The sequence below is a fragment of the Physella acuta genome, unplaced genomic scaffold (genome assembly GCF_028476545.2).
Source record: "Physella acuta isolate Inbredline_101_S28 unplaced genomic scaffold, ASM2847654v3 ptg000004l, whole genome shotgun sequence".
Classification (NCBI taxonomy): Eukaryota; Metazoa; Mollusca; class Gastropoda; family Physidae; genus Physella; species Physella acuta.
This window is the reverse complement of record NW_026731524.1, coordinates 461,901-488,398: the sequence shown is the minus strand read 5'-3', so window position 1 is coordinate 488,398 and position 26,498 is coordinate 461,901. Positions and strand designations below refer to the sequence as shown.

Below are 26,498 nucleotides of genomic sequence, written 5' to 3'. Positions count from 1 at the left end.
CAATTAAATTGGTTTATTTTGGGGTTTAAAAAAATAAAGTAGCAGAAATCTGAAAAAAGACTTTACAATTCAATCCAATTAAAAAGGACATCAAGTAATAGCTCTCAAATATATTCAGCTCTGTTTCTCGCTAAAATATAAAGACACGCTTGAAACCAAAACATTCCTACCTCAAATATCACAGACAAATGGTTATTGATTAAGAATAATGCTTTAGTATCTTGATTCGTCAGCGTGACTGAATTAGTATATGTAGGTTATAACTTAAATCCGCATCTGATGGAGTAATTACATTGTCTCTGCTAAATAAATTAACATCAATACTGTTTTCGGGACGGGGGGGGGTTATATGCCGATAAGTGACGTAATTTAAGAGCCTGGCTTTATCAGTAAATAAAAATGGGAAAAATCGTCAAAGGGGTCATCTATAAATGACGTCACGCTTTTTTTGACGATTTTTACCACCCCCCCCCCCACCCTCTCATCCGTCACACGTCGTCACAAAAAGCCAGCCCCCCCCCCCCCCCCCCACCTAAAATGACTTCCAAACTCAACCTACAACCCCCATCAAAATTGCAGTTGAATTTTTTTTTAAACATCGATATTTTTCTAAAATCTTGTCTAAACTATTACGATTTATTAAAACAGTTATCTAAAACGCAAAATAACGTCTAAAATTCGTTTTCTAACATTGCTTTTTTATAATCCAAAAATGTGACGTCGTAACATCTGAACCTCCCCCCTCCCCCTCATCACACATCGTCACAAAATTACGGACCCCCCCCCCTCCCCCCTACGAGTGTGACGTCATTTATGGATGACCCCAAAACAAATTTACATCGTCTAGGGATGAAACCCGATGACAGCTAACATCGACGGAAACTCCAAAGATAAATATAGACTGGGTTTCCCAGTCAGCCATATTGTTCGGGAAATCCCAATATGAACTCGTTAAACCCTAATAAGTAATAAGTGTTAAATCACTGAAGGTACTGGTAAGTCAAATGTAATTTTTTTAAACAGTAACAAAATAGCCTAAGATTAGGATGAATCAAGGTTAGGTAGTGGACTATTTAGTGTAGTTATTTGTATAATAAAATGGGCCAATGTTGAGAATTGAGTATATGTAGGCCCGTAGGCTATATTTTTTACTTATGATTAGCCTATTTATTATTTATTTGACAGCATACTGTTACATTTTAAATTAAAAACCATCTCGCTGAATAACGTAAAATGTGTTTTTTTTAATATTTAGTTATTTTAGTTGCTATTAAATTCTTTATTGGTATGTATCTGTATGTCTAAGAATAAAAAAAAGAAAAACTAAGCCATTTAACATATAAATTTGTCTTATTATTTTCCAGCATGATCTATTTTTAATACCCTTACTATAATACTATTAATATAAATTTCATCTTAACAACTAATTCTATAAGCATTAACATCATACTATACCCCAAAAAAAAAAATAGCTACAAAAAAACCTTGTCACACTTAATGAGTAATTTATTATTATTATTATTATTATTATTATTGTTGTTGTTGTTGTTGTTGTTGTTATTATTATTATTATTATTATTATTATTATTATTATTATTGTCATAGCTTTTTTATGAGTAAAAAAATTATAATGGAACATTGCACTCTCTGGCTGTTTTTCCAGGTTGCAGTAAAGTACCTAGTGTGTTTCACAGACATGGATTATAATTAATATAATTTCAAAGTGTATCACCTTGTATTAAAAAACAACATCCAAAAAGTTCTACCATACGTGAAATAAATGCTTTAATTATAGTATTGTGATTAATACATTAAGCACATTATAGTCAGTTGCAGTTAGCACTAGCTACACAATAGTACATATGTTAATACATGTCTAAAGCCTATTAAATTATATAGGATATATTTACTTTATATATATATATATATATATATATATATATATATATATATATATATATATATATATACATACATATATATATATATATATATATATATATATATATATATATCCTATTTACTCTTCAGGTTCTGAATAATGTTTTAAAAGAGATGCTAATACCTACCTGTTTGCTTAAACCCAATACATTATGAAATGGATGATACAACTCTAGATCCAGAATACTTGAAACAGTTGAAGCCTTCCTTTCTTCAACTGTTTATTAACTTTGTGAAAATATGTAATGTCATTAGTTTGTTTCATAAGTACAACATCAACGTATTGACAGAAATTGATGTGGTAAGTATTTAAATATTTATACCCCTTAATACAATAACTAGTGAAAACAGTATTGAGATAATGTGTCTTTATTTATAATGTTTTTTTTAACTCCTAGGAGAACATACAAAAATTATCTGATAAGAAAGGAGACAGAGAAGGAAGTATACTGCTGTTTGAGAGACTTGTCTTGTACAAGGGATGGTACGATTGTCTGCTACAAGTTCTTCGTGATAGAGATGTACGTCTGTCTCATGTAGCTCATGAAATGGAAGTGATGAAAGGTATAAACTCTCAGCATTTAGAGTTTTATGGGTCATTTAAAATCTTTTAAAGTCATGTTGTAGGTCAATAATAATTATAATTTACTTTGCAGCTAAAATTTGATCAAAGTATTTTAAATGTAAAAATTTGAAAAATTGCAGGTTTATTAGATGAAAAGATTTTGAGTGAGGAATCGGATGACCAGGTAACAGGACAGGTTAAGTCGTGAATTAAAGCATTTTTTATTAGCTATGTTTATTATTCATAGTTGACGTTGCTACACCAAAATAAAAAACAGTTTGACATGTCTTGTTTAGATAAGACAAGTTGCAAATTCTTAACTCTGATTAATAAGGATCAAGTTGATGTGCTTAATTATGACTGTATTTTTATTGTCAATATTTTTTTTTACCAAAATATATTTGTTTAAATAAAATCCATACTTCAGCATGCTAATAATTTTGCTTCCATAAGACTCAAACTACAGTTCAATGGTTAGCTGGTATGGCAATGTTGATAAGTGGATCTACTACAGTGTTGCGTGTTACTCCACACTCAACAAATCTTAACAAATTAAAAGGTAACAGATAAAAGTAAAGAGTTATAAACATTATAAGTTAAATAGAAAATGGCATTGTACATAAAATATGAAAAATAAATAGAAATCATTATTATTCAACTAATAAAAGAGAAATAATACAAGGTCATATGTGAGAACATTTTGATTTGTTTTGTCTCTACATCCATCCATTTAGTTCTATATGTAGATATTTTATGTTAACAAAAACTTGCTACCACTGAGTGAGAAATCTGATACATTATATTTATGAATCTGTTTAATTGTGCATAAAGACCAATAATTTTTATCTCATTTTTTAAAACCAATAGTGGATCCAATTTTAGAGATGAGATCACTTAAACTGAAAATTGAACTAGGTAGGTGGAATAACATGTTGTTGTGGATTATTTTTATTTGCATTTCTATTGACAAAATAATTACGAGCCGACCCGGCTTTTATTTTCTACTTTTCAGTAATTCATAATTTGTGAATTCGACCGTATCAATGCTGTCACTGAAAATATTTGCTTGAAAACACTAAAGCCCTCATTTCCCCCAACCCCCCCCCCCCCTCCCCGTGAAAGCAGCCTCCTCTTAGTTACCTCCCCTAAGTTTAAAATAGTTTCAAACTAAATTATCTGCCCCTAATAGGCGTCCTTAAACCCGACTCTACGATTGTAAACATTTAGCATGAACCACAGCTCACCCGACCATGTGGGTCTAGAGAGGAAGAGAGAGGACTGCTAGGCACGCGTACAGCTTGTTTTCTAACGTCTCCAAGAAGAGAATTATTATATAGATGATGAGTGTAAATATTAATGTTTGAATTCACTTTCCCAAACAATATGCTATATACTAATAAACAAATGGCTTGGATGTTTAAAGATAATTGAAATCAGATGGGACAAATATGGAATTAGTGGAACATAAGTATTATGTTGCTAGAAAATGCTATTAGTTGATTAACTTTAGTATTTTATGCCTAATCTAATTTTAAAAGACCAATCCTTATCTTACCATTATATAAGTTTACTTTAAAAGATGTCAATCATTTGATATTTTAATTTACTAAACAGAAAGACTTAAAAAAGAATTAGAAGATGTAAAACAAAATCTAATGGAACGAAACCAATCTTTTGAACAACAACATCTTGAGGCAAACTCTGTTCTATCTAGTGATTCAAGTGATGTTGGTAATAAAAATATTAATCTTTTAAATTATAACTTTTGGACTAAAAATTGCATCTGTCGATTATCATCAATTTAAACTTTCAAAAAAAATTAAATTTTATAAAAAGCCAGCCCCCCCCCCCCCCCCCACCTAAAATGACTTCCAAACTCAACCTACAACCCCCATCAAAATTGCAGTTGAATTTTTTTTTAAACATCGATATTTTTCTAAAATCTTGTCTAAACTATTACGATTTATTAAAACAGTTATCTAAAACGCAAAATAACGTCTAAAATTCGTTTTCTAACATTGCTTTTTTATAATCCAAAAATGTGACGTCGTAACATCTGAACCTCCCCCCTCCCCCTCATCACACATCGTCACAAAATTACGGACCCCCCCCCCCCTCCCCCCTACGAGTGTGACGTCATTTATGGATGACCCCAAAACAAATTTACATCGTCTAGGGATGAAACCCGATGACAGCTAACATCGACGGAAACTCCAAAGATAAATATAGACTGGGTTTCCCAGTCAGCCATATTGTTCGGGAAATCCCAATATGAACTCGTTAAACCCTAATAAGTAATAAGTGTTAAATCACTGAAGGTACTGGTAAGTCAAATGTAATTTTTTTAAACAGTAACAAAATAGCCTAAGATTAGGATGAATCAAGGTTAGGTAGTGGTCTATTTAGTGTAGTTATTTGTATAATAAAATGGGCCAATGTTGAGAATTGAGTATATGTAGGCCCGTAGGCTATATTTTTTACTTATGATTAGCCTATTTATTATTTATTTGACAGCATACTGTTACATTTTAAATTAAAAACCATCTCGCTGAATAACGTAAAATGTGTTTTTTTTAATATTTAGTTATTTTAGTTGCTATTAAATTCTTTATTGGTATGTATCTGTATGTCTAAGAATAAAAAAAAGAAAAACTAAGCCATTTAACATATAAATTTGTCTTATTATTTTCCAGCATGATCTATTTTTAATACCCTTACTATAATACTATTAATATAAATTTCATCTTAACAACTAATTCTATAAGCATTAACATCATACTATACCCCAAAAAAAAAAATAGCTACAAAAAAACCTTGTCACACTTAATGAGTAATTTATTATTATTATTATTATTATTATTGTTGCTGTTGTTGTTGTTGTTGTTATTATTATTATTATTATTATTATTATTATTATTATTATTGTCATAGCTTTTTTATGAGTAAAAAAATTATAATGGAACATTGCACTCTCTGGCTGTTTTTCCAGGTTGCAGTAAAGTACCTAGTGTGTTTCACAGACATGGATTATAATTAATATAATTTCAAAGTGTATCACCTTGTATTAAAAAACAACATCCAAAAAGTTCTACCATACGTGAAATAAATGCTTTAATTATAGTATTGTGATTAATACATTAAGCACATTATAGTCAGTTGCAGTTAGCACTAGCTACACAATAGTACATATGTTAATACATGTCTAAAGCCTATTAAATTATATAGGATATATTTACTTTATATATATATATATATATATATATATATATATATATATATATATATATACATACATATATATATATATATATATATATATATATATATATATATATATATATATATATCCTATTTACTCTTCAGGTTCTGAATAATGTTTTAAAAGAGATGCTAATACCTACCTGTTTGCTTAAACCCAATACATTATGAAATGGATGATACAACTCTAGATCCAGAATACTTGAAACAGTTGAAGCCTTCCTTTCTTCAACTGTTTATTAACTTTGTGAAAATATGTAATGTCATTAGTTTGTTTCATAAGTACAACATCAACGTATTGACAGAAATTGATGTGGTAAGTATTTAAATATTTATACCCCTTAATACAATAACTAGTGAAAACAGTATTGAGATAATGTGTCTTTATTTATAATGTTTTTTTTAACTCCTAGGAGAACATACAAAAATTATCTGATAAGAAAGGAGACAGAGAAGGAAGTATACTGCTGTTTGAGAGACTTGTCTTGTACAAGGGATGGTACGATTGTCTGCTACAAGTTCTTCGTGATAGAGATGTACGTCTGTCTCATGTAGCTCATGAAATGGAAGTGATGAAAGGTATAAACTCTCAGCATTTAGAGTTTTATGGGTCATTTAAAATCTTTTAAAGTCATGTTGTAGGTCAATAATAATTATAATTTACTTTGCAGCTAAAATTTGATCAAAGTATTTTAAATGTAAAAATTTGAAAAATTGCAGGTTTATTAGATGAAAAGATTTTGAGTGAGGAATCGGATGACCAGGTAACAGGACAGGTTAAGTCGTGAATTAAAGCATTTTTTATTAGCTATGTTTATTATTCATAGTTGACGTTGCTACACCAAAATAAAAAACAGTTTGACATGTCTTGTTTAGATAAGACAAGTTGCAAATTCTTAACTCTGATTAATAAGGATCAAGTTGATGTGCTTAATTATGACTGTATTTTTATTGTCAATATTTTTTTTTACCAAAATATATTTGTTTAAATAAAATCCATACTTCAGCATGCTAATAATTTTGCTTCCATAAGACTCAAACTACAGTTCAATGGTTAGCTGGTATGGCAATGTTGATAAGTGGATCTACTACAGTGTTGCGTGTTACTCCACACTCAACAAATCTTAACAAATTAAAAGGTAACAGATAAAAGTAAAGAGTTATAAACATTATAAGTTAAATAGAAAATGGCATTGTACATAAAATATGAAAAATAAATAGAAATCATTATTATTCAACTAATAAAAGAGAAATAATACAAGGTCATATGTGAGTACATTTTGATTTGTTTTGTCTCTACATCCATCCATTTAGTTCTATATGTAGATATTTTATGTTAACAAAAACTTGCTACCACTGAGTGAGAAATCTGATACATTATATTTATGAATCTGTTTAATTGTGCATAAAGACCAATAATTTTTATCTCATTTTTTAAAACCAATAGTGGATCCAATTTTAGAGATGAGATCACTTAAACTGAAAATTGAACTAGGTAGGTGGAATAACATGTTGTTGTGGATTATTTTTATTTGCATTTCTATTGACAAAATAATTACGAGCCGACCCGGCTTTTATTTTCTACTTTTCAGTAATTCATAATTTGTGAATTCGACCGTACCAATGCTGTCACTGAAAATATTTGCTTGAAAACACTAAAGCCCTCATTTCCCCCAACCCCCCCCCTCCCCGTGAAAGCAGCCTCCTCTTAGTTACCTCCCCTAAGTTTAAAATAGTTTCAAACTAAATTATCTGCCCCTAATAGGCGTCCTTAAACCCGACTCTACGATTGTAAACATTTAGCATGAACCACAGCTCACCCGACCATGTGGGTCTAGAGAGGAAGAGAGAGGACTGCTAGGCACGCGTACAGCTTGTTTTCTAACGTCTCCAAGAAGAGAATTATTATATAGATGATGAGTGTAAATATTAATGTTTGAATTCACTTTCCCAAACAATATGCTATATACTAATAAACAAATGGCTTGGATGTTTAAAGATAATTGAAATCAGATGGGACAAATATGGAATTAGTGGAACATAAGTATTATGTTGCTAGAAAATGCTATTAGTTGATTAACTTTAGTATTTTATGCCTAATCTAATTTTAAAAGACCAATCCTTATCTTACCATTATATAAGTTTACTTTAAAAGATGTCAATCATTTGATATTTTAATTTACTAAACAGAAAGACTTAAAAAAGAATTAGAAGATGTAAAACAAAATCTAATGGAACGAAACCAATCTTTTGAACAACAACATCTTGAGGCAAACTCTGTTCTATCTAGTGATTCAAGTGATGTTGGTAATAAAAATATTAATCTTTTAAATTATAACTTTTGGACTAAAAATTGCATCTGTCGATTATCATCAATTTAAACTTTCAAAAAAAATTAAATTTTATAAAAAGTTTTTTGTAGATTTAGTTTTGATTTAGATATTTTTCCACAACAATTTGTCTTCGAAAGTCTAAAAGTATTTGCTAATATGTTTGCTGTTTGGATGAACAAAAAACGAACAAGTAATCAATTACCCAATTTTAATATATATATTAACATTTCAAAATGTTACAAGTACATCAAGAAGATAACCATTTCAAAGTATTTAATTTTTATCATCCCATAAACTGTTTAATTCAAATATTAAAAACACATTTTTTGTTTATTAATTTTAGAAATATTCAATTAAGAAAACAAATAATACATTCTACATATAAGAAATTTCTAATAACAAACAACTACCCAACAGATCATTTAGCAGGAAAAATGTGTGAACTTTGCAAAAGTAGTAAAGAAATGCTCAAACAGAATGGTAGGTCTTCAAAAATTTTAACACCATTTTACTATTTTTTAAGTCACTTATTATTTTATCTAAACATGAAAATTTGTCCTTATAATTTTTAAAAAATTTTTCCAACTGAATGAGAATGAAATACCTATTATTTTACAAGTTTAAAAAAGCTGTAATCAATTTTTACAAAAATAATAGGCGTAACACATTTCTTTGTAATACTTAAATAATTTGTCATTTTCATTATGATTTTTTTACCTTTGATAAGAGATACTACAAACTGAGCTCAGAGAAGCATATTCTGATAGTAAGGCATTTTGTGAAAAACTCAACCAGGAAAAAGGTATAGAAAATTAATAAATCATATAACACAAACACTTGTGTTTGTAACTTTAAAAAAAAAATTCATGTCTCACATGTATGCTATTATTTTACATTCTACTTCAGACACTCATTAATTAAATTCTCACAAGTCTCTAATTTAAAATTTAATTTCAAATTTCCCATGCATTTTTCTTTTTATTCTACCCGAAGTGCTAAAAACTGATGTTGACCATCTATTCTGTACATTTATCATTGTCATTGTTGTGTATCTAAACAGAGAAACTACAAACTGAGCTTGACCATCTCAAAAAGGAATTTTCTGATAGAAAGGACTCATATGAAAAGCTCCACCAAGAAAAAGGTATGAACATCTCATGTTTAGAATATAATAAACATTAGTTTTGTGTTTTGCCTTAAAATTCTCACATGTATGAACTTTTTTTATCTGCTGTAGACATTTTAAAAATATTATTTTTTAACAATGTAAAATTTCTAGACAATATTCGTCATTACTTAAAAATGTTAAACTAAAGAATATATGTTATATTCTACTATTTATAATGTGTTTCCTGAAAATTCATTTTGGTTTTATTGTCTTTGTTTTACAATTTCAACACATTTTACTAATTTCTGCAAATTTAGTAAGTGAACAATTTAAAGCAGGTACATTTCAAACCAGTAAATGTAATTTTAACAATCCGCAATAGTGGTAAGATTATAGTAGTTTGATTATTTATCTATTCTGTACATTTATCATTGTCATTGTTGTGTATCTAAACAGAGAAACTACAAACTGACCTTGACCATCTCAAAAAGGAATTTTCTGATAGAAAGGACTCATATGAAAAGCTCCACCAAGAAAAAGGTATGAACATCTCATATTTAGAATATAATAAATATTAGTTTTGTGTTTTTCCTTAAAATTCTCACATATATGAACTTTTTTCATCTGTTGTAGACATTTTAAAAATATTATTTTTTTAACAATGTAAAATTTCTAGACAATATTCGTCATTACTTAAAAATGTTAAACTAAAGAATATATGTTATATTCTACTATTTATAATGTGTTTCCTGAAAATGCATATTGGTTTTATTGTCTTTGTTTGTTTTACAATTTCAACACATTTTACTAATTTCTACTAAAAATTTAGTAAATGTACATTTTAAAGCAGGTGCATTTCAAACTAGTGAATGTAATGTAAACAATCTGCAATAGCAGTCAAATCATAGTAGTTTGATTATTTATTTATTCTGTACATTTATCATTGTCATTGTTGTGTATCTAAACAGAGAAACTAAAAACTGAGCTTGGCCATCTCCAAAAGGAATTTTCTGATAGAAAGGACTCATATGAAAAGCTCCACCAAGAAAAAGGTATGAACATCTCATATTTAGAATATAATAAACATTAGTTGTGTTTTTCCTTAAAATTCTCACATGCATGAACTTTTTTCATCTGCTTTAGACATTTAAAAAATATTATTTTTTTAACAATGTAACATTTCTAGACAATATTCATCATTACTTAAAAATGTTAAAGTAAAGAATATATGTTATAGTCTACTATTTATAATGTGTTTCCTGAAAACTCATATTGGTTTTGTTGTCTTTGTTTGTTTTACAATTTCAACACATTTTACTAATTTCTACTAAAAATTTAGTAAGTGTACAATTTAAAGCAGGTACATTTCAAACCAATAAATGTAATTTTAACAAACCGCAAAAACGGTCAGATCATGGTAGTTTGATTATTTATTTATTCTTTACATGTATCATTGTCATTGTTGTGTATCTAAACAGAGAAACTACAAACTGATCTTGACCATCTCAAAAAGGAATTTTCTGATAGAAAGGACTCATATGAAAAGCTCCACCAAGAAAATGGTATGTTCATCTCATATTTAGAATATAATAAACATTAGTTTTGTGTTCTTCCTTAAAATTCTCACATGTATGAACTTTTTTTATCTGCTGTAGACATTTAAAAAATATTTTTTTAACAATATCATATTTATTGACACTATTCGTCAGTACTGCAAAATGTTAAACTAAAAAATATGTTATAATCTACTATTTATAATGTGTTTCCTGAAAATTCATATTGGTTTTATTGTCTTTGTTTGTTTTACAATTTCAACACATTTTATAAATTTCTTCTAAAAACTTAGTAAGTGTACATTTTAAAGCAGGTGCATTTCAAACTAGTGAATGTAATGTAAACAATCTGCAATAGCAGTCAAATCATAGTAGTTTGATTATTTATTTATTCTGTACATTTATCATTGTCATTGTTGTGTATCTAAACAGAGAAACTAAAAACTGAGCTTGGCCATCTCCAAAAGGAATTTTCTGATAGAAAGGACTCATATGAAAAGCTCCACCAAGAAAAAGGTATGAACATCTCATATTTAGAATATAATAAACATTAGTTGTGTTTTTCCTTAAAATTCTCACATGCATGAACTTTTTTCATCTGCTTTAGACATTTAAAAAATATTATTTTTTTAACAATGTAACATTTCTAGACAATATTCATCATTACTTAAAAATGTTAAAGTAAAGAATATATGTTATAGTCTACTATTTATAATGTGTTTCCTGAAAACTCATATTGGTTTTGTTGTCTTTGTTTGTTTTACAATTTCAACACATTTTACTAATTTCTACTAAAAATTTAGTAAGTGTACAATTTAAAGCAGGTACATTTCAAACCAATAAATGTAATTTTAACAAACCGCAAAAACGGTCAGATCATGGTAGTTTGATTATTTATTTATTCTTTACATGTATCATTGTCATTGTTGTGTATCTAAACAGAGAAACTACAAACTGAGCTTGACCATCTCAAAAAGGAATTTTCTGATAGAAAGGACTCATATGAAAAGCTCCACCAAGAAAAAGGTATGAACATCTCATATTTAGAATATAATAAACATTAGTTTTTTTTTTCCCTACAATTCTCAGATATATGACCTTTTTTCATTTGTTGTAGACATTTAAAAAATATTATTTTTTTAACAATGTAAAATTTCAAGACAATATTCGTCATTACTTAAAAATGTTAAACTAAAAAATATATGTTATATTCTACTATTTATAATGTGTTTCCTGGAAATTCATATTGGTTTTATTGTCTTTGTTTGTTTTACAATTTCAACACATTTTACTAATTTCTACAAATTTAGTAAGTGTACAATTTAAAGCAGGTACATTTCAAACCAGTAAATGTAATATAAACTATCCGCAATAGCAGTCATATCATAGTAGTTTGATTATTTATCTATTCTGTACATTTATCATTGTCATTGTTGTGTATCTTAAAAGAGAAACAACAAACTGAGCTTGACCATCTCAAAAAGGAATTTTCTGATAGAAAGGACTCATATGAAAAGCTCCACCAAGAAAAAGGTATGAACATCTCATATTTAGAATATAATAAACATTAGTTTTGTGTTTTTCCTTAAAATTCTCACATATATGAACTTTTTTCATCTGTTGTAGACATTTTAAAAATATTATTTTTTTAACAATGTAAAATTTCTAGACAATATTCGTCATTACTTAAAAATGTTAAACTAAAGAATATATGTTATATTCTACTATTTATAATGTGTTTCCTGAAAATTCATATTGGTTTTATTGTCTTTGTTTGTTTTACAATTTCAACACATTTTACTAATTTCTGCAAATTTAGTAAGTGTACAATTTAAAGCAGGTACATTTCAAACCAGTCAATTTTAATTTTAACCATCCGCAATAATCGTCAGATCACAGTAGTTTGATTATTTATCTATTCTGTACATTTATCATTGTCATTGTTGTGTATCTAAACAGAGAAACTACAAACTGAGCTTGACCATCTCAAAAAGGAATTTTCTGATAGAAAGGACTCATATGAAAAGCTCCACCAAGAAAAAGGTATGAACATCTCATGTTTAGAATATAATAAACATTAGTTTTGTGTTTTGCCTTAAAATTCTCACATGTATGAACTTTTTTTATCTGCTGTAGACATTTTAAAAATATTATTTTTTAACAATGTAAAATTTCTAGACAATATTCGTCATTACTTAAAAATGTTAAACTAAAGAATATATGTTATATTCTACTATTTATAATGTGTTTCCTGAAAATTCATATTGGTTTTATTGTCTTTGTTTGTTTTACAATTTCAACACATTTTACTAATTTCTGCAAATTTAATAAGTGTACAATTTTAAGCAGGTACATTTCAAACCAGTCAATTTTAATTTTAACCATCCGCAATAATCGTCAGATCATAGTAGTTTGATTATTTATCTAATCTGTACATTTATCATTGTCATTGTTGTGTATCTAAACAGAGAAACTACAAACTGACCTTGACCATCTGTATAAAGAATTTTCTGATAGAAAGGACTCATATGAAAAGCTGAAACAAGAAAAAGGTATGAACATCTCATATTTAGAATATAAAAACAGTAGAATAATATAATTAGCAAACTGTGAATGCAAATTATGCAGACGTGTAAGAGGATATTATTGTTGTAATATATTAATTATCATGGATTTACAAAAGGCTATCTTTTTTTTTATTTTATTCACTAAACGTACTGTTCGCTTATTATAATATTTAATGAACTGTTACTCACTATTATACACGCGTCATCACCTTCATTAGGTACGCAATGGTTTTAGTCATGAAACTTAATTGTACATTTTAAAAAGTTTTGAAAAAAAGTGCTTGAATTAATAATGGTGAATATGGTCGGTAAAACACGGATAATTTAAATACTGCCTTTTATTTATTTTATACACTGAACGTACTGTTTGCCCGGTTTGCGGACAAGCTAGTGAATTTATAGTCCACAGGCGCTTAGACAGGGTGCGATTTAGCGCCACGGGTTAGACTTTGAGCACTGGGCGTTCATGATTGCATTTAAGTTGTGTTTGTGTTAAGAGCTTGTGTTTTTTTTTTGTTTTTTTTTGCGTTTGCATTTGTGTTTGCATTGTGTTTGTGTTTTCGTTTGTGTGTTTATTGCATTAGTTTTTTCTTTGTTTTTGTATGTTGCGTTTGTGTTTTTGTTTGTGTTTGCATTGTATTATTGTGTTCTTTTGTGTGTGTGTTGTTTTTGTGTTTTCTTTTTTGTTTGTGTTTTCTAATGTGTTTATGTTGTTTGTGGTGTGTTTGTGTTGTGTTTAGTTTTGTTCTGTTCCCAAGATGCTTTATTTAAAAAAAATATACCGTGGCGGAGCACGGGTATATTATACCTAGTATATTATACAAGTTTAGATTGAGTAACTTGTCGCATTCGGGCAAGTGTCCAATCGGGAGAAAGGTCTTTGAGCTAACGGTATTTAGGAAAACATCAAGCTTTCGTTAATATGACTACAGCTGACGGGAAACTAATAACCTAGCCATTCCCGTAATGGTTTTGCAATAGGTTAAATAACATAATTATTGCCGTTTTAATTTCTGTAGACTGTAGGTACTTTTTGTATTTGTAGCAAATGCTATCGAATATATCTTTCCATTTTCGGATAAATTTCTTAAGATAAGGGTTCACTTTTCTAAATACGCGATATCGGGCTAAAATAGAAATTAACATTTCCGCAAATCTCCGCATTTTATACCTTTCTTAGTCGGAAAAACTTACTTTTGCAATTTTGTCGGTATGTCTGTGTGTGCCTATATGAACATAAATGAGTACCGATTAATTCACGTTGACTAATTAATTTCACATAGAAGTAATATATTTATACTGTAATACTTTTTTACCGTCTGAGCGCGTTGCGCTAATCGGTAGTAGTATTTTAACTTTAATTTCATTTTCCCAAAAATCGATAACTTGATACCGCTTTTGTTAGGGGAATGTAATTTCACATATGATAGTATGCGCATGTATCAACGTTTAACAATTTCCAGTAACCGGAAAAGGTACTCTACTCTATTTCCAAGGGAACACCATAACGAGTACTATTTCAGTAGACAACGTTTATAAAATAGCTATAAAATATTACACTAAGATATTTTTTTTACTTTAGAGTAACTTTGATATAAGGAAATAGTAATTTACGCTATTTTCGGTTGCGAAAATATCAATACAGTGAGTGCCGTTTTTCGTTAGGTGGACGAAATTTTATAATCGTATTAGCTCTTATATTTAGATTTCTACCAGCTTTTGAGTGATTTTCGTTAAATTGAAGGAGTACTTTACTCTATATACAGTTTTCATTAACATATTGAAAATTATTTTTAAAACATTGCGCCCGCCTGAGATTTTTCGACAAAAAAGAGAGGTTTTGTAAAAAAAAACTTCTATATTTTGGGGGAAAAGGGAATTACACCCACCCCCGTCAATTACACCCCTCCCGCATTTACCCTCTAAAAAATTACCACCCCCAACCCTTGTGTTTACTGTCCCCTTCCGCGTTCGTCGAAAAATAGAATTCCGAATTTTCTTTTTTTGAAATCGAAAAGATAAGGAAAACTTGCATACATTCCAAATTATATATACGAGCCGGCCCGCGGCATAACATACGCCGCTATTTAGTTGTTTCTAATTTTCAATAATTCATAATTTGTGAATTCGACAGTACCAATGCTGACACTGAAAATATTTCTTTAAAACACTATAAGTAGCTCGTTAAGGACCATAACCCCCCCTTCCTTCCCTCCCCCCCTCCTCCCCCCCCCCCCCCCCTACGTTTAAAATCGTTGGCTCTGCTTGTAAACATTTAGAGTGAACACAGCTCACTAAAACCATGTAGGGGTGGGGAGGTGGGGAGAGCGTTTGCAGCTTGTTTTCTAACGGCTCGAAGAAGAGAATGATATATATATAGATATATAGGGGTCATCCATAAATGACGTCACGCTTTTCTTGACGATTTTTACCTCCCCCCTCCCCTCCGTCACACTTCGTCACAAAAAGCCAGACCCCCCCTAAAATGACGTCACACCTCAACCTACAACCCCCCCCCCCCTCAAAATTGCAGTTGAATTTGTTTAAAACATTGATATTTTTCCAAAATCTTGTCTAAACTATTACAATTTATTAAAACAGTTATCTAAAACGCGAAATAACGTCTAAAATTCGTTTTCTAACATTGTTTTCTTTTAATGCAAAAATGTAACGTCGCAACATCTGACCCCCCCCCCCCCCCCCCCAATCCACCTCATCACACATCGTCACAAAATTACGGACCCCCCTCCCCCTTACGAGTGTGACGTCATTTATGGATGACCCCATATATGTGTGTATGTGTGTTTGTATATATATATATATATATATATATATATATATATATATATATATAAATATATATATATATATACATATATATTATATATATATATATATATATATATATATATATATATATATATATATATATATATATATATATATATATATATATATATATATATATATATATTGATTGGGCGTTCATTCGCGGTCTTGTAACCAGAAGTAACCCAGTCATCTTGGCCCCTGCATTTATTCTAAAGAGCACAACACAAACGAAAAAGCAATTTTATCTTCTTAAACTAAACAAGACGACAAATGCCACTGAGATATTTTAAACGGTATCTTGGACGAGCGTTCCACGACACCCCTTTATACCCGGGTAGTTCACGCGAGCTGGTTTACTTTTCCTTTGCAGAGGCTGATTAACATAATCCGAATAATTTTTTTCTGGTACAATATGATTCTATTATTTTAAAAAAAACTTATCTTAGTGCAGTTTCGACCCCGAGTCGTATCAAGATAAAACACATGAGCACATGCAGAAACATTTTTAAAGTTGCTAAATCATCACTAAGCCCCTACAAACATATCAAACGTTGCTGAACAAAAAAATATATTTATCATCACTTTATGTCAGGTTATTCACATTCATAGCTAAACTACCCACACCTCAGATATAATAATAGACCACACTATAAGACCATACCAAACAACTAACAACTGACCGCGGGTGGATACGTGCTGATATGAAAAAGACAATAATTTTGTTACTCAAAGCCAGAATACCCCAAATATAGGAAAGTAAAAAAAAAATAAGCAATAGTGAGAATATAGTTCATAGCATAAGTCTAATACTATGGTAACTTTTGGGCAGCAGCTTAAGTAAGAACGGAACAGCGGGAAGTTTTTACATGTTTAGTGGGTATAGTCTATATACTACTAAAAGTCAAGTTTGTTTACATGTTTGAATATTTATTTTTTTGTTTTTTTTTTGTTTGTTTGTTTGTTTGGCTGATCGAGTATTGTGATATGTTCGACTCTATCTGGAGAGCTGTAAAATAGTATGTAGTTTGAGAAAAAATTTTGTTTTAAGACAGACTGTTAATCACACATTTATTTAAAGACGTTAATTAATTTATTGATTTATTCATAGGAAGAGTAACCCTATTTTTTTAAAAAGATTAAAACGACCACTACACTCGGCGTCACAGGTTTTTGTTTATTCTTTAGTACAATAAAATGGCGGCGTCTATCGAAGAAAATTGTGTTCCCATTCAAAAGTTTAACGCGTTCTGAATCTAATTTTCTGTCGGTCATAACTTTAACAATACGCCCGTTTGCTGTATTTATTACGTTCCAACACTTATATCAATTTTCAACTGTCTTTTTCATTTAGTTTTACGATAAATTTCTCTAGATCTAAAATCTGTCCAAGAAAGTTATTTATAGATCTAGATCTAGAATCTAGAATCTAGGACAATCTAGGTCAAATCAAAGATTTATTAGTTATAAATACAATAAAAAAAAACGAGACTTAAGCAAACCAGTCGTAGATCTAGAATATAGATAATTCTATCTAGATTTAGATAATAATGAGTTTCTATATACTAAAATATTTTAGACCTTTATTATTTTGTATTAATCTTTGTTTCGACTATGCAAATTTTGAAATGCTGGCTCCATGGCCTATTTGCGTAGCTTAAGATTCATACGCGGCTTAGATGCCGGTAATTTTGCTAAATTATAAACGTAAATTCTAAATATAGCTCAGTCGTAGTTCTAAAATATAGATAATTTTCTATCTAGATTTAGATAATAATGATTTTCTATATACTAAACTATTTTAGACCTTCATTATTTTATATAAATCTTTGTTTGGAATATGGTAATTTTGAAATGCTCGCTCCGGGCCTAATGATTAGATCTAGATCTAGAATCTAGATCTAGCAAGAAAAACTATACTTAAGACTTAAGCAAACGAGTCGTAGAATCTAATCTAGATCTAGATAATTCTATCTAGATCTAGATAATTTCAGACCTTTTTTATTTTATATAAATCTTTGTTTGGCTAATTTAAGATAAAATTTAATTTGAAAGTTACTACTACTAGACTTAGATCTAGATCTATGCGCGTAAATCAAGTTGCATAAGGAGACTCAAAGTATAGTATAAAAATTCATTTGTGACGGCACGGGTAAATAGCTAAGTTGGTAGCGTAGTCCGCTCTCATGCGGGTGGCACAGGTTCTCGACCAATATGTCAATGATATTTTTATTTCAATTTTTTTTTTAGATGTGAATGATAAAGTTGCCTATCTGAACTTGGCAGGATACAGGGCACGTGAAGTAGAGTTCATCTGTTTCTTTGTCCTAAGCATATGAAAGGATAGTGTGGTCAGAGACATGCTCGGCTGGAATCGTTTTTTAAACGATAAAAACATGTTGTCTGAGACTTGGCGGGACACTGGGCAGGTGAAGTAGAGTTGAGTAGGTCACATGTGACGTCAGTATATGAAGGGATAGTCCGAAATCGGTGTTTTCGGTGTTTTTAAAAGATAAGAAACATATTTTTGAATGTGGGGTCTGTTTTTTGTGACGATAAGTGACACTGAAGTAGCGAGCGAGGAGGGGGGGGGGGGGGGTGGGAGGGGAGGCGAGGGGGGGAGGGGAGGCGGGAGGAGGTGGGGGGGGCGGGGGGGGGACATATGTTGGGGCGCCAAAATGGTTTGGAAAAATAAATTGAAAGGTTGAGGGGGGTTCAAATCGAAAGTTTGAGTGGGGGGGGGGGTTGAAAATCGAAATCTTGGGGGGGGGGGGGTTAAAATCAAAAAGTTTGTCCCCGGGCGCCGGGAAGGGTCGCTATGCCTCTGAGTGACAGACGTGATGTTTTTTGATGGATGACCCCCGAAACCCATAGTTATCCAAGGGATGACGGGTAGTCTAGTTAACATTAAAGCTAAATATTTTTTATTATTATGTGAATTTTTTTTTTTAATTTCGTTTAAAAGTCCATACATGTTTTGAAATTATTACCTCATACTAAATTTATTTAAAGAAATGAATTGTTTTTAATATATTAAATTATGTTTGTATATATATATATATATATATATATATATATATATATATATATATATATATATATATATATATATATATATATATAACATATTATTTATTTTAAATATTTACAGAAAGCGAAGAAGCCAAAAATAAACAGATGTTACTACAAAATCACACCCTTGAAAATAGCGTTAAAGAAAGTACGTTTCTAAGAAAGTAATTGCTTTTGTATGAGCTAAATTTGTTTTGGGTAATGTGAAAGAAATCCAAACTAAATCATAATTTGCGTATAGTTTTCCTCTTCTTAATACATCACATTTACTTGAAATAACGATGTACAAATAAAACTGTAACGCACGAATAACACAAATGACATTCATTTAGTTTATCTCGTAATAGCTTTTCAAGTGTAAAATAAAATTAAAAAAAACAAATCTTAACTTCAAAATGTATATTTATTTACTGTCGATGCACATTATCATCTTTTTCCCTCACCCACTTTCTTTCCACATTTTCTAATCTCTGTCAACTTTTTTCTACAGTTACCATAGCCCCAGCTCTTTCTGCTCTGCGCCCCATGTTTCATTGTCTTTCCCTGTCTTTTCCTTGCGGCGTCCTATTCTGAGCTTTTGTGTAAGTGTTATGAAATCTAAAACTTAACACATGGACATTCTAACCTCACATCTTTTAAAATAGATTTTAAATGGCTTATCTGTAAACGATTTCAATTTTTGTTTTGTTACAACTATGTTAAACTATGTATTTATAAAAAAGGGCTAATTTATTAACGCACTTTTTCTTGTGTGTTGTATGTAGTTTTCATTTAACTCTTATAGTAAAGAACATTATCCTGACATCAGCTAAACATTAAAAATTTAGCTTTTTGTGTGCGTCATATTTTAATGGTTTTGATTCTTATTTGAAGTTATACTGGAAAGATCAAATTTGGATGAGAAATTGAAAGGCAGTGATCAAGGTAAGAAACAAATGCGTATTATGCTAATGTTTATAAATGAATACCTGTTGTTATCTCAGGGATTAATAATGAGCACACATTTTAAATAGACTTGCGAAAGAGATGCATTAAATTCAATAATACATACGTTTGTCTCTTATTGAAGCAATTTTTTTTTAAACACACAGCTCGTTGTGCAGCAGAAAAAATTGTATCAGATCTAAAAAAAGAATTAGGTAAAGTATGCAGTTGTATTAGAGTAGTATATTTTGTTTCAATATTTTAAACATGTTTGTTGGAAATTTAAATCTATTTTCATACTTACGTTTTTCATATACCATTTTTAAAAATAGTTTTGTTTTATTTCTAAAGGAAAAAAAGATATACAAATAAAAATAGTAACCGCCTATATTTCGTTGTCGTTTTACCTAGTTTTACCTAGCATTTAGTTATGCTATGTATATTTTTAATATATATATATATATATATATATATATATATATATATATATATATATAATACTTAATTAATCGTGTTGATCAAGGAAAGTAGCTTAAAAGTAGTCGGATCAATGGAATTGTTATGTAGGGGTTATGCCGAATTCGACGCAACAGGGAACTGGGCGGGATAGTGAAGCAGGGATTGGAGAAGGGTACGGCGTATGTGACTATGAGTGGGAGTTGGAACAATAATTTAATATGTGATTTAAATTGTACTTTTTTTAAGCCGTAACCAGTGTGATCAGTTAACTAATGTATGTGATTTAAGGTAACACAATATTTCAACTTGCGTTTTTACAAAGACTATCAAATCCTTGACACAAATTATTTTCCATTTTCCATTGAATAGTCTTATTTTTTGTTCATTCATTCAGCAACAATTGATATTCCCGTTTCCAAAAAATGGCAGCTAGAGTGCATACTAGAGCCTCGTCCACGTAGTAAGTATAGTCTGTTGTTAGGTTTTGTATGGGTAAATTGACATTTCAGATAAAAACATTTTCGCACATAAATAATTTCTTTATATTGTTTTATTATTCAACAGTATTTATCTTGTACAATACACTTTTCATCATAAAAAAATACTAAACTGGGCTGGCATTTTGGGGGTTGGAACGGATTAATGGCATTTTTATTGCTTTCAATTGAAAAAAATCGATTTCAAACACGAGTATCTGACATACGAGTAATGGTAGGGAACGCATTAAAATCGTATTTCGAGGAACAATGGAATCGCGGTGTGCCATTCAATTATCATAAAATTTGGTTTTAAGCATTTTATATTAGTAATATTTTCACTATTATGTTAATGATAAAGATTAAGATTATTTAATTGCTTTTATGTTTATTTAAAACATACATAATATTTAGTGGCTGAAAATCAACTCTTGCTATGTGTAGTTTTGTTTTTGTAAAGCGTTTACAGATTACTAGCTCGTCATTATCATTTGAACATCTATCTTTGGTAAAACTAGACTTGGAGCTTTATAACTTTATGTTACTTATCCTTCGCGGCCCCTTATAATTAGATATTAATATGAGCCATTTTCGTCAGCTCTATTAAATAGAAACCACTAGATGTTTTTACTGCTTTAAAATATTTATTTATTATGCGAAGTTTTGTTTTAGCAAACTATTTTTATATTACAAAAAGAACCGTTCAACTTAATCATTAATCTGTGTAAAGCTATTCTGGCATAGATACTAATATCTAAACTCTAATGTTTCATATTTTCTTAGTCAAAAGCACGAGTACGGGTTCCATATATAGCTTTGAATATCGAATAGTCCTTAAGAAATCTCTGATGCTGATAAATGTCCCAACTTGCGGAATATGTTACCTCCAGGAAGCTCATTGGTTTTTAATGACGCGCCTAGAGAAATGACGTCAACATAAATTTGTCTTAGTTTGTACCGACTTGTGCTTGTAAAATGTGTCTATTACGTTTGCAATAACAGGGTTTTGTACCTAGTAAGCAAAACAAAAAACTCTAATGTTTTAAGAGAACAAAATATGTGTAAATTAGACACTAAGAAGATATCAGATTGTCTATTTTAACTTAGATTCGTTGTATTTCCAAAAAAAGTTGTTTTCTCTTTTAATGTAGTATTGCCTAGGAAAATAAAGAAAGCGTTAATTTAATAATGCTTGGACATTTTAGCTTTCTAAACGTATTTTTTACTAATATTTAATGAGTCCGACCAGGGCCGGCGTTACCTATAAGGCGAACTAGGGCGCTATCCATAGGGGGGTGGGGCAAAAATGTGAAATCGACAATATTAATAAGTACCTAATAACTAATAACTTGATTATATTAAACTATACATTAAGCCGAATCAATCTATTTCGATGCCAAAACGCACTATCAACTTTGCGCCCCCTCTTCAAATTAGATCTAATATAAGTATTCGCGTTGGTAAAAATGCGCCCCACCTCCCTCATTTGGAAAAGCCGGGGCGCTTTTTACCATTCACTTGGCTTTTTATGTTGGTGTCACACAATTAATGCAGAAAACAATTAAATAAGTCCGTAATGCCAAGTAGCAGTGAACATTCTTCATTTAGACTGTATATATTTCGGTAATGATCTCTTTATTTTATTACCTATCCCGTTTGGCGCCCTCCCCTAACCACGCCTCTGGTAATATACTATTTAATCTAGATCGTTTAATTTCGAACATTTCAGATTATATCTAATTTAATTTTTAATAGGGCTTATAAGTCTCGATTTCTCTCACTTTGAATTAGAAACCTCGTTAGCCAGGGAGAGATTTAGATTTTCAAACAAAACTAATTGTTGGCACCCCAAGATCCTAAACAGAATTTTAAATTAGAACTCTAAAATACTATCTTGGATATGGGTATACAGACTTTAAACGAGAGGTTCCAACAATTAGAACAACATAATATTCTGGTTGGCTTCCTTTATAATATATCCAATATCAACCAAAAGACACCTGCGGATAACTCTCAGACTGCAAACATTTAGAAACGTCGTTGAAGCATAACGCAGGCCGTTTAGGGAGGGGGGGGGGGGGGGAAAGCCAAATCCGACCAAAAATTAAAATTGTTTGCACCTTGATAGACTAGCGGTTTTGTACAAACAAAAACAAGAAACCAAATCGACTGCAGCAGTGATTGTTCTACAGTAACTAACACACACTGTTGCGTAGAGAAAAAAAAGCTACACAATTTGTATTATGAAATATGCGCAAAATTTTAAGCCAGTTATAAGACATATTGTTCTTCTTTAAATAGTCAAATAGCGGTGCCCATAAAGCTAATTAAAAGAGTTCTGTACTAAGTAAATCAAAACAAATTTCTTCTCTTAATAATTATTAAAAGCAATATATATATATATATATATATATATATATATATATATATATATATATATATATATGTATATATAATATTAGGACCCGAAAATAAATTGCGGGGGGGGGGGGGGTAATAATTTTTGACTAGGGCGCTAAATAACCTGGCGCCGGCACTGAGTATGACTAAATTTGATTTGTTTTACATATATCATATGTTAAATATAAGTACATTTTGTTGCTTAATCCTTTAATTTAATATGGCGTAGGGAAATAAATAAATTATTACGAATGACTTAATACTTTTTAAGTAATTATACTTAAAAATGTTAGCATTGGAGATGGGTATTGTTTTACTAACATATTTATGAGCACGACTAAAATTGATTATTTAAAAAAAAAAAATTCAAAATGATTTTTATCACTTTAATGTAGGGTTTTGGAAGAAACTAAACAACGCCAGATGAATGTCTTGCCAAGAGTACTGAGCGCTACAAAACCATGCCTTAACGTGTATCGACTTACATTTTACTTTATAAAACTAGCTTACGATTCCGAAATGGACCCAGTACAGTTTGCAATAACACGGTTTTGTCACGAGAAAATAAAACAGCTCCCATGTTTAGATTAACAAATTCTGTTTTTCACATTGGATACCAAGAGAAACCGAATTATATACTCGATAAAAATAAATTGGTGGTAATTCAATCAGGAAATATGTTTATAACTTTAATGTAGGATTGCGTTCGAAACAAAATACAATTTTACGAATGACGCGCCTAGAGTAATGATGGCGACATAATCTTGTTTTGGTTTGTATCGACTGACTTTATACAATAGTAACTTGTGATTCCGATATATGTCGCGCACCGTTTGAAATAGCATGATGTTGTACCAAGTAAAAAAGAAAGCTCTAATCGTTTAGCAGAACAAATTGTGTTTACTCACCTTAGATAACAAGAATCGACCAGAGTATTTATTTCAACAACTTGCATTCGTGATATTTCCAGAAGAAAGTTGTTAAATTCTTTAATGTGGTATTGCATAGTGAAATAAATGAATCGTTAATATAATAACACTTACAAATTTTAGCATTGTAAATGGATTTGTTTACTAATATCGTAACGAGTACTACTAAAATTGATTATTTTCTATTTTTCAGCAACAATTTGTAAGTAAATTTTATTATCTAGTTATATTTTTTTTACTTTTTGTTTTTATTGCTTCATCTGTTTTTAACTTTGAATATTTTTAACAACCTTATATTTTAATTTAATGGTAATTAAAATGGTTATCTGTTTAATATTTTCTTTGCTAAGTTTTTACTTTTTGAGTTCGATTAATTAAAAGTTTTCCGCTTCAATGCCAGGTAAGTTATGTGTGCGGATTGAAAATATTCTCTAATTTTTGCTAGTTTCAATTTAGTAAAGTGTTTGCAGGTTACAAGTAGAACATTTGAATATAAGCATCAAACTAAGTTAAAACTATACTTTGATTTGTATATGTTAGTCTGGCTTGTCATTCTAGGATCTATTTGACTATTGCATAATATAAATAACATAGCACCGTTGCCACTGAGAGAGGGTTGAACTACCATGCGATAATATCAGACACTGTAGGTCGTCATTGTGCCATTTCACACCCCGACGAGCAGGTGATAACTTATAGATAAGAAGAACACACGATCCTCCTTCTTCTAATTTATTCTGGTTTTGGACTTATAAATCTACATGCACATCTCACTCTCCCGACTGAGTCCCACCGGTCAATATACATCGTCTCACCACGACGATCAAGATAAGACCATTTCACATACAATGCACAGCAACCAAGTTTCTACCCAAAACGTCACTAGCTCTTCCTCCGCATCATCAATTCAATGCGTTCAAAAAACCCTTCGCACCAACATTCACTCGCCCCAATCTATATTTGAAACATGCTTAAAAACATTAACCCCTTTCCCTCAAGGCTAATAACATTAGCTTCTACTCATGTAGCTAAGTCCAACACACTATTTCTAGTAACATAGAATAGCCCAATATAGTTTCAACCTAACAATATCAACTAGGCACTATATACATGAAATATCATTGTCAAATCCTACTTAATTCATACATTAAATCTTGTAGCTTTGCTCCCACACAACTTTATTTCAATCACTGACATTCAACTCATGTTAAAAGTTTATCCTGGAATCTCTGTCCATCATATAGTGTATTTTTGGTTCTTGGTTTATTTCGCATCATCACATTCAGAAGTTCTATCTCGGGTGTCACATTAGCATTGTCCATCTCTTCCCACAAGTTTCTATAATAAAAAATATAGCCAACACCACATTAGTTCAAACCAACACTCAGGCTCCTCTTCTTCTTCTTCGATAACACCCGATACGGCCGCTAGCACGAAATATGTTTTGGACTTATCTAAACTCTTCCTGTGGTGGTACAGTATTATCCGGTTTACGTGGAAGACTTTAGTCCTCTAACCGACTCTAACCACATAGTCTAGGTCTGAGATTTTGTTATTAACTTCGTAAGGCCCTGCCCATCTAAGCTCCAACTTGTTCAGCAGTTGAGGCTTTAGGACCAGCACATGGTCGCCAATGCTAATGTCTTTTACTTTTGTTGATTTGTTATAATACTCTTTGTATTTATCTTTACTCGTTTCTGTGTTTCTCGTGGCGTACCTACACGCTGACTGTAATTTTTGTTTTAAGTCAAGTAGGTAGTCATATGCTAACCTAGTCTTACAGTCTCTAGTTCCTTCGCCTGTAAAAATGGACCTGAGTGTGTTCATAGGTCCCCTAACTTTTCTATCGAACATGAGTTCGAAGGGTGAATAGCCGGTGATTTCATTTGGGACTTCCCTATAGGCGAACAGAGCTGCCGGTATAAATTCGTCCCAGTCTTCCTGTCTATCTGCTGTGATTTTTCTCAGCATTTCCTTGAAAGTACCATTCCATCTTTCAACTGCACCATTTAACATGGCGTGGTACGCTGATGAATGCCCAAGTTTAATACCTTACTGCTTTGCAACCTTGTTGAAAATTTCTG

General features: G+C 30.6%; 2 protein-coding genes and 2 long non-coding RNA genes across 4 annotated transcripts; all 4 read left to right on the top strand.

The window, feature by feature from the left end:
• Positions 1-1,016: 1,016 nt before the first annotated feature.
• Positions 1,017-5,204, top strand: LOC131935687 (uncharacterized). The gene is made up of 8 exons (XM_059292256.1): positions 1,017-1,056; positions 2,032-2,242; positions 2,340-2,505; positions 2,647-2,690; positions 2,960-3,065; positions 3,374-3,421; positions 4,121-4,237; positions 5,200-5,204. Exons 2-8 carry the CDS (start codon positions 2,099-2,101, stop codon positions 5,202-5,204), a joined length of 630 nt encoding a protein of 209 aa, XP_059148239.1. The 5' UTR covers positions 1,017-1,056; positions 2,032-2,098.
• Positions 4,852-9,783, top strand: LOC131935603 (desmoplakin-B-like). Its single transcript, XM_059292136.1, has 11 exons — positions 4,852-4,891; positions 5,870-6,080; positions 6,178-6,343; positions 6,485-6,528; positions 6,798-6,903; positions 7,212-7,259; positions 7,955-8,071; positions 8,515-8,577; positions 8,825-8,899; positions 9,158-9,241; positions 9,662-9,783. The coding sequence occupies exons 2-11, from the start codon at positions 5,937-5,939 to the stop codon at positions 9,781-9,783; spliced, it is 969 nt and encodes a 322-aa protein (XP_059148119.1). The 5' UTR covers positions 4,852-4,891; positions 5,870-5,936.
• A 396-nt stretch (positions 9,784-10,179) lies between these two features.
• Positions 10,180-11,784, top strand: LOC131936117 (uncharacterized). The gene is made up of 4 exons (XR_009386018.1): positions 10,180-10,257; positions 10,684-10,767; positions 11,191-11,274; positions 11,701-11,784. It is a non-coding gene; the product is annotated as an uncharacterized LOC131936117 (long non-coding RNA).
• A 424-nt stretch (positions 11,785-12,208) lies between these two features.
• Positions 12,209-21,063, top strand: LOC131936075 (uncharacterized). The gene is made up of 6 exons (XR_009386012.1): positions 12,209-12,291; positions 12,718-12,801; positions 19,306-19,374; positions 20,100-20,150; positions 20,318-20,365; positions 21,004-21,063. It is a non-coding gene; the product is annotated as an uncharacterized LOC131936075 (long non-coding RNA).
• Positions 21,064-26,498: the final 5,435 nt, after the last annotated feature.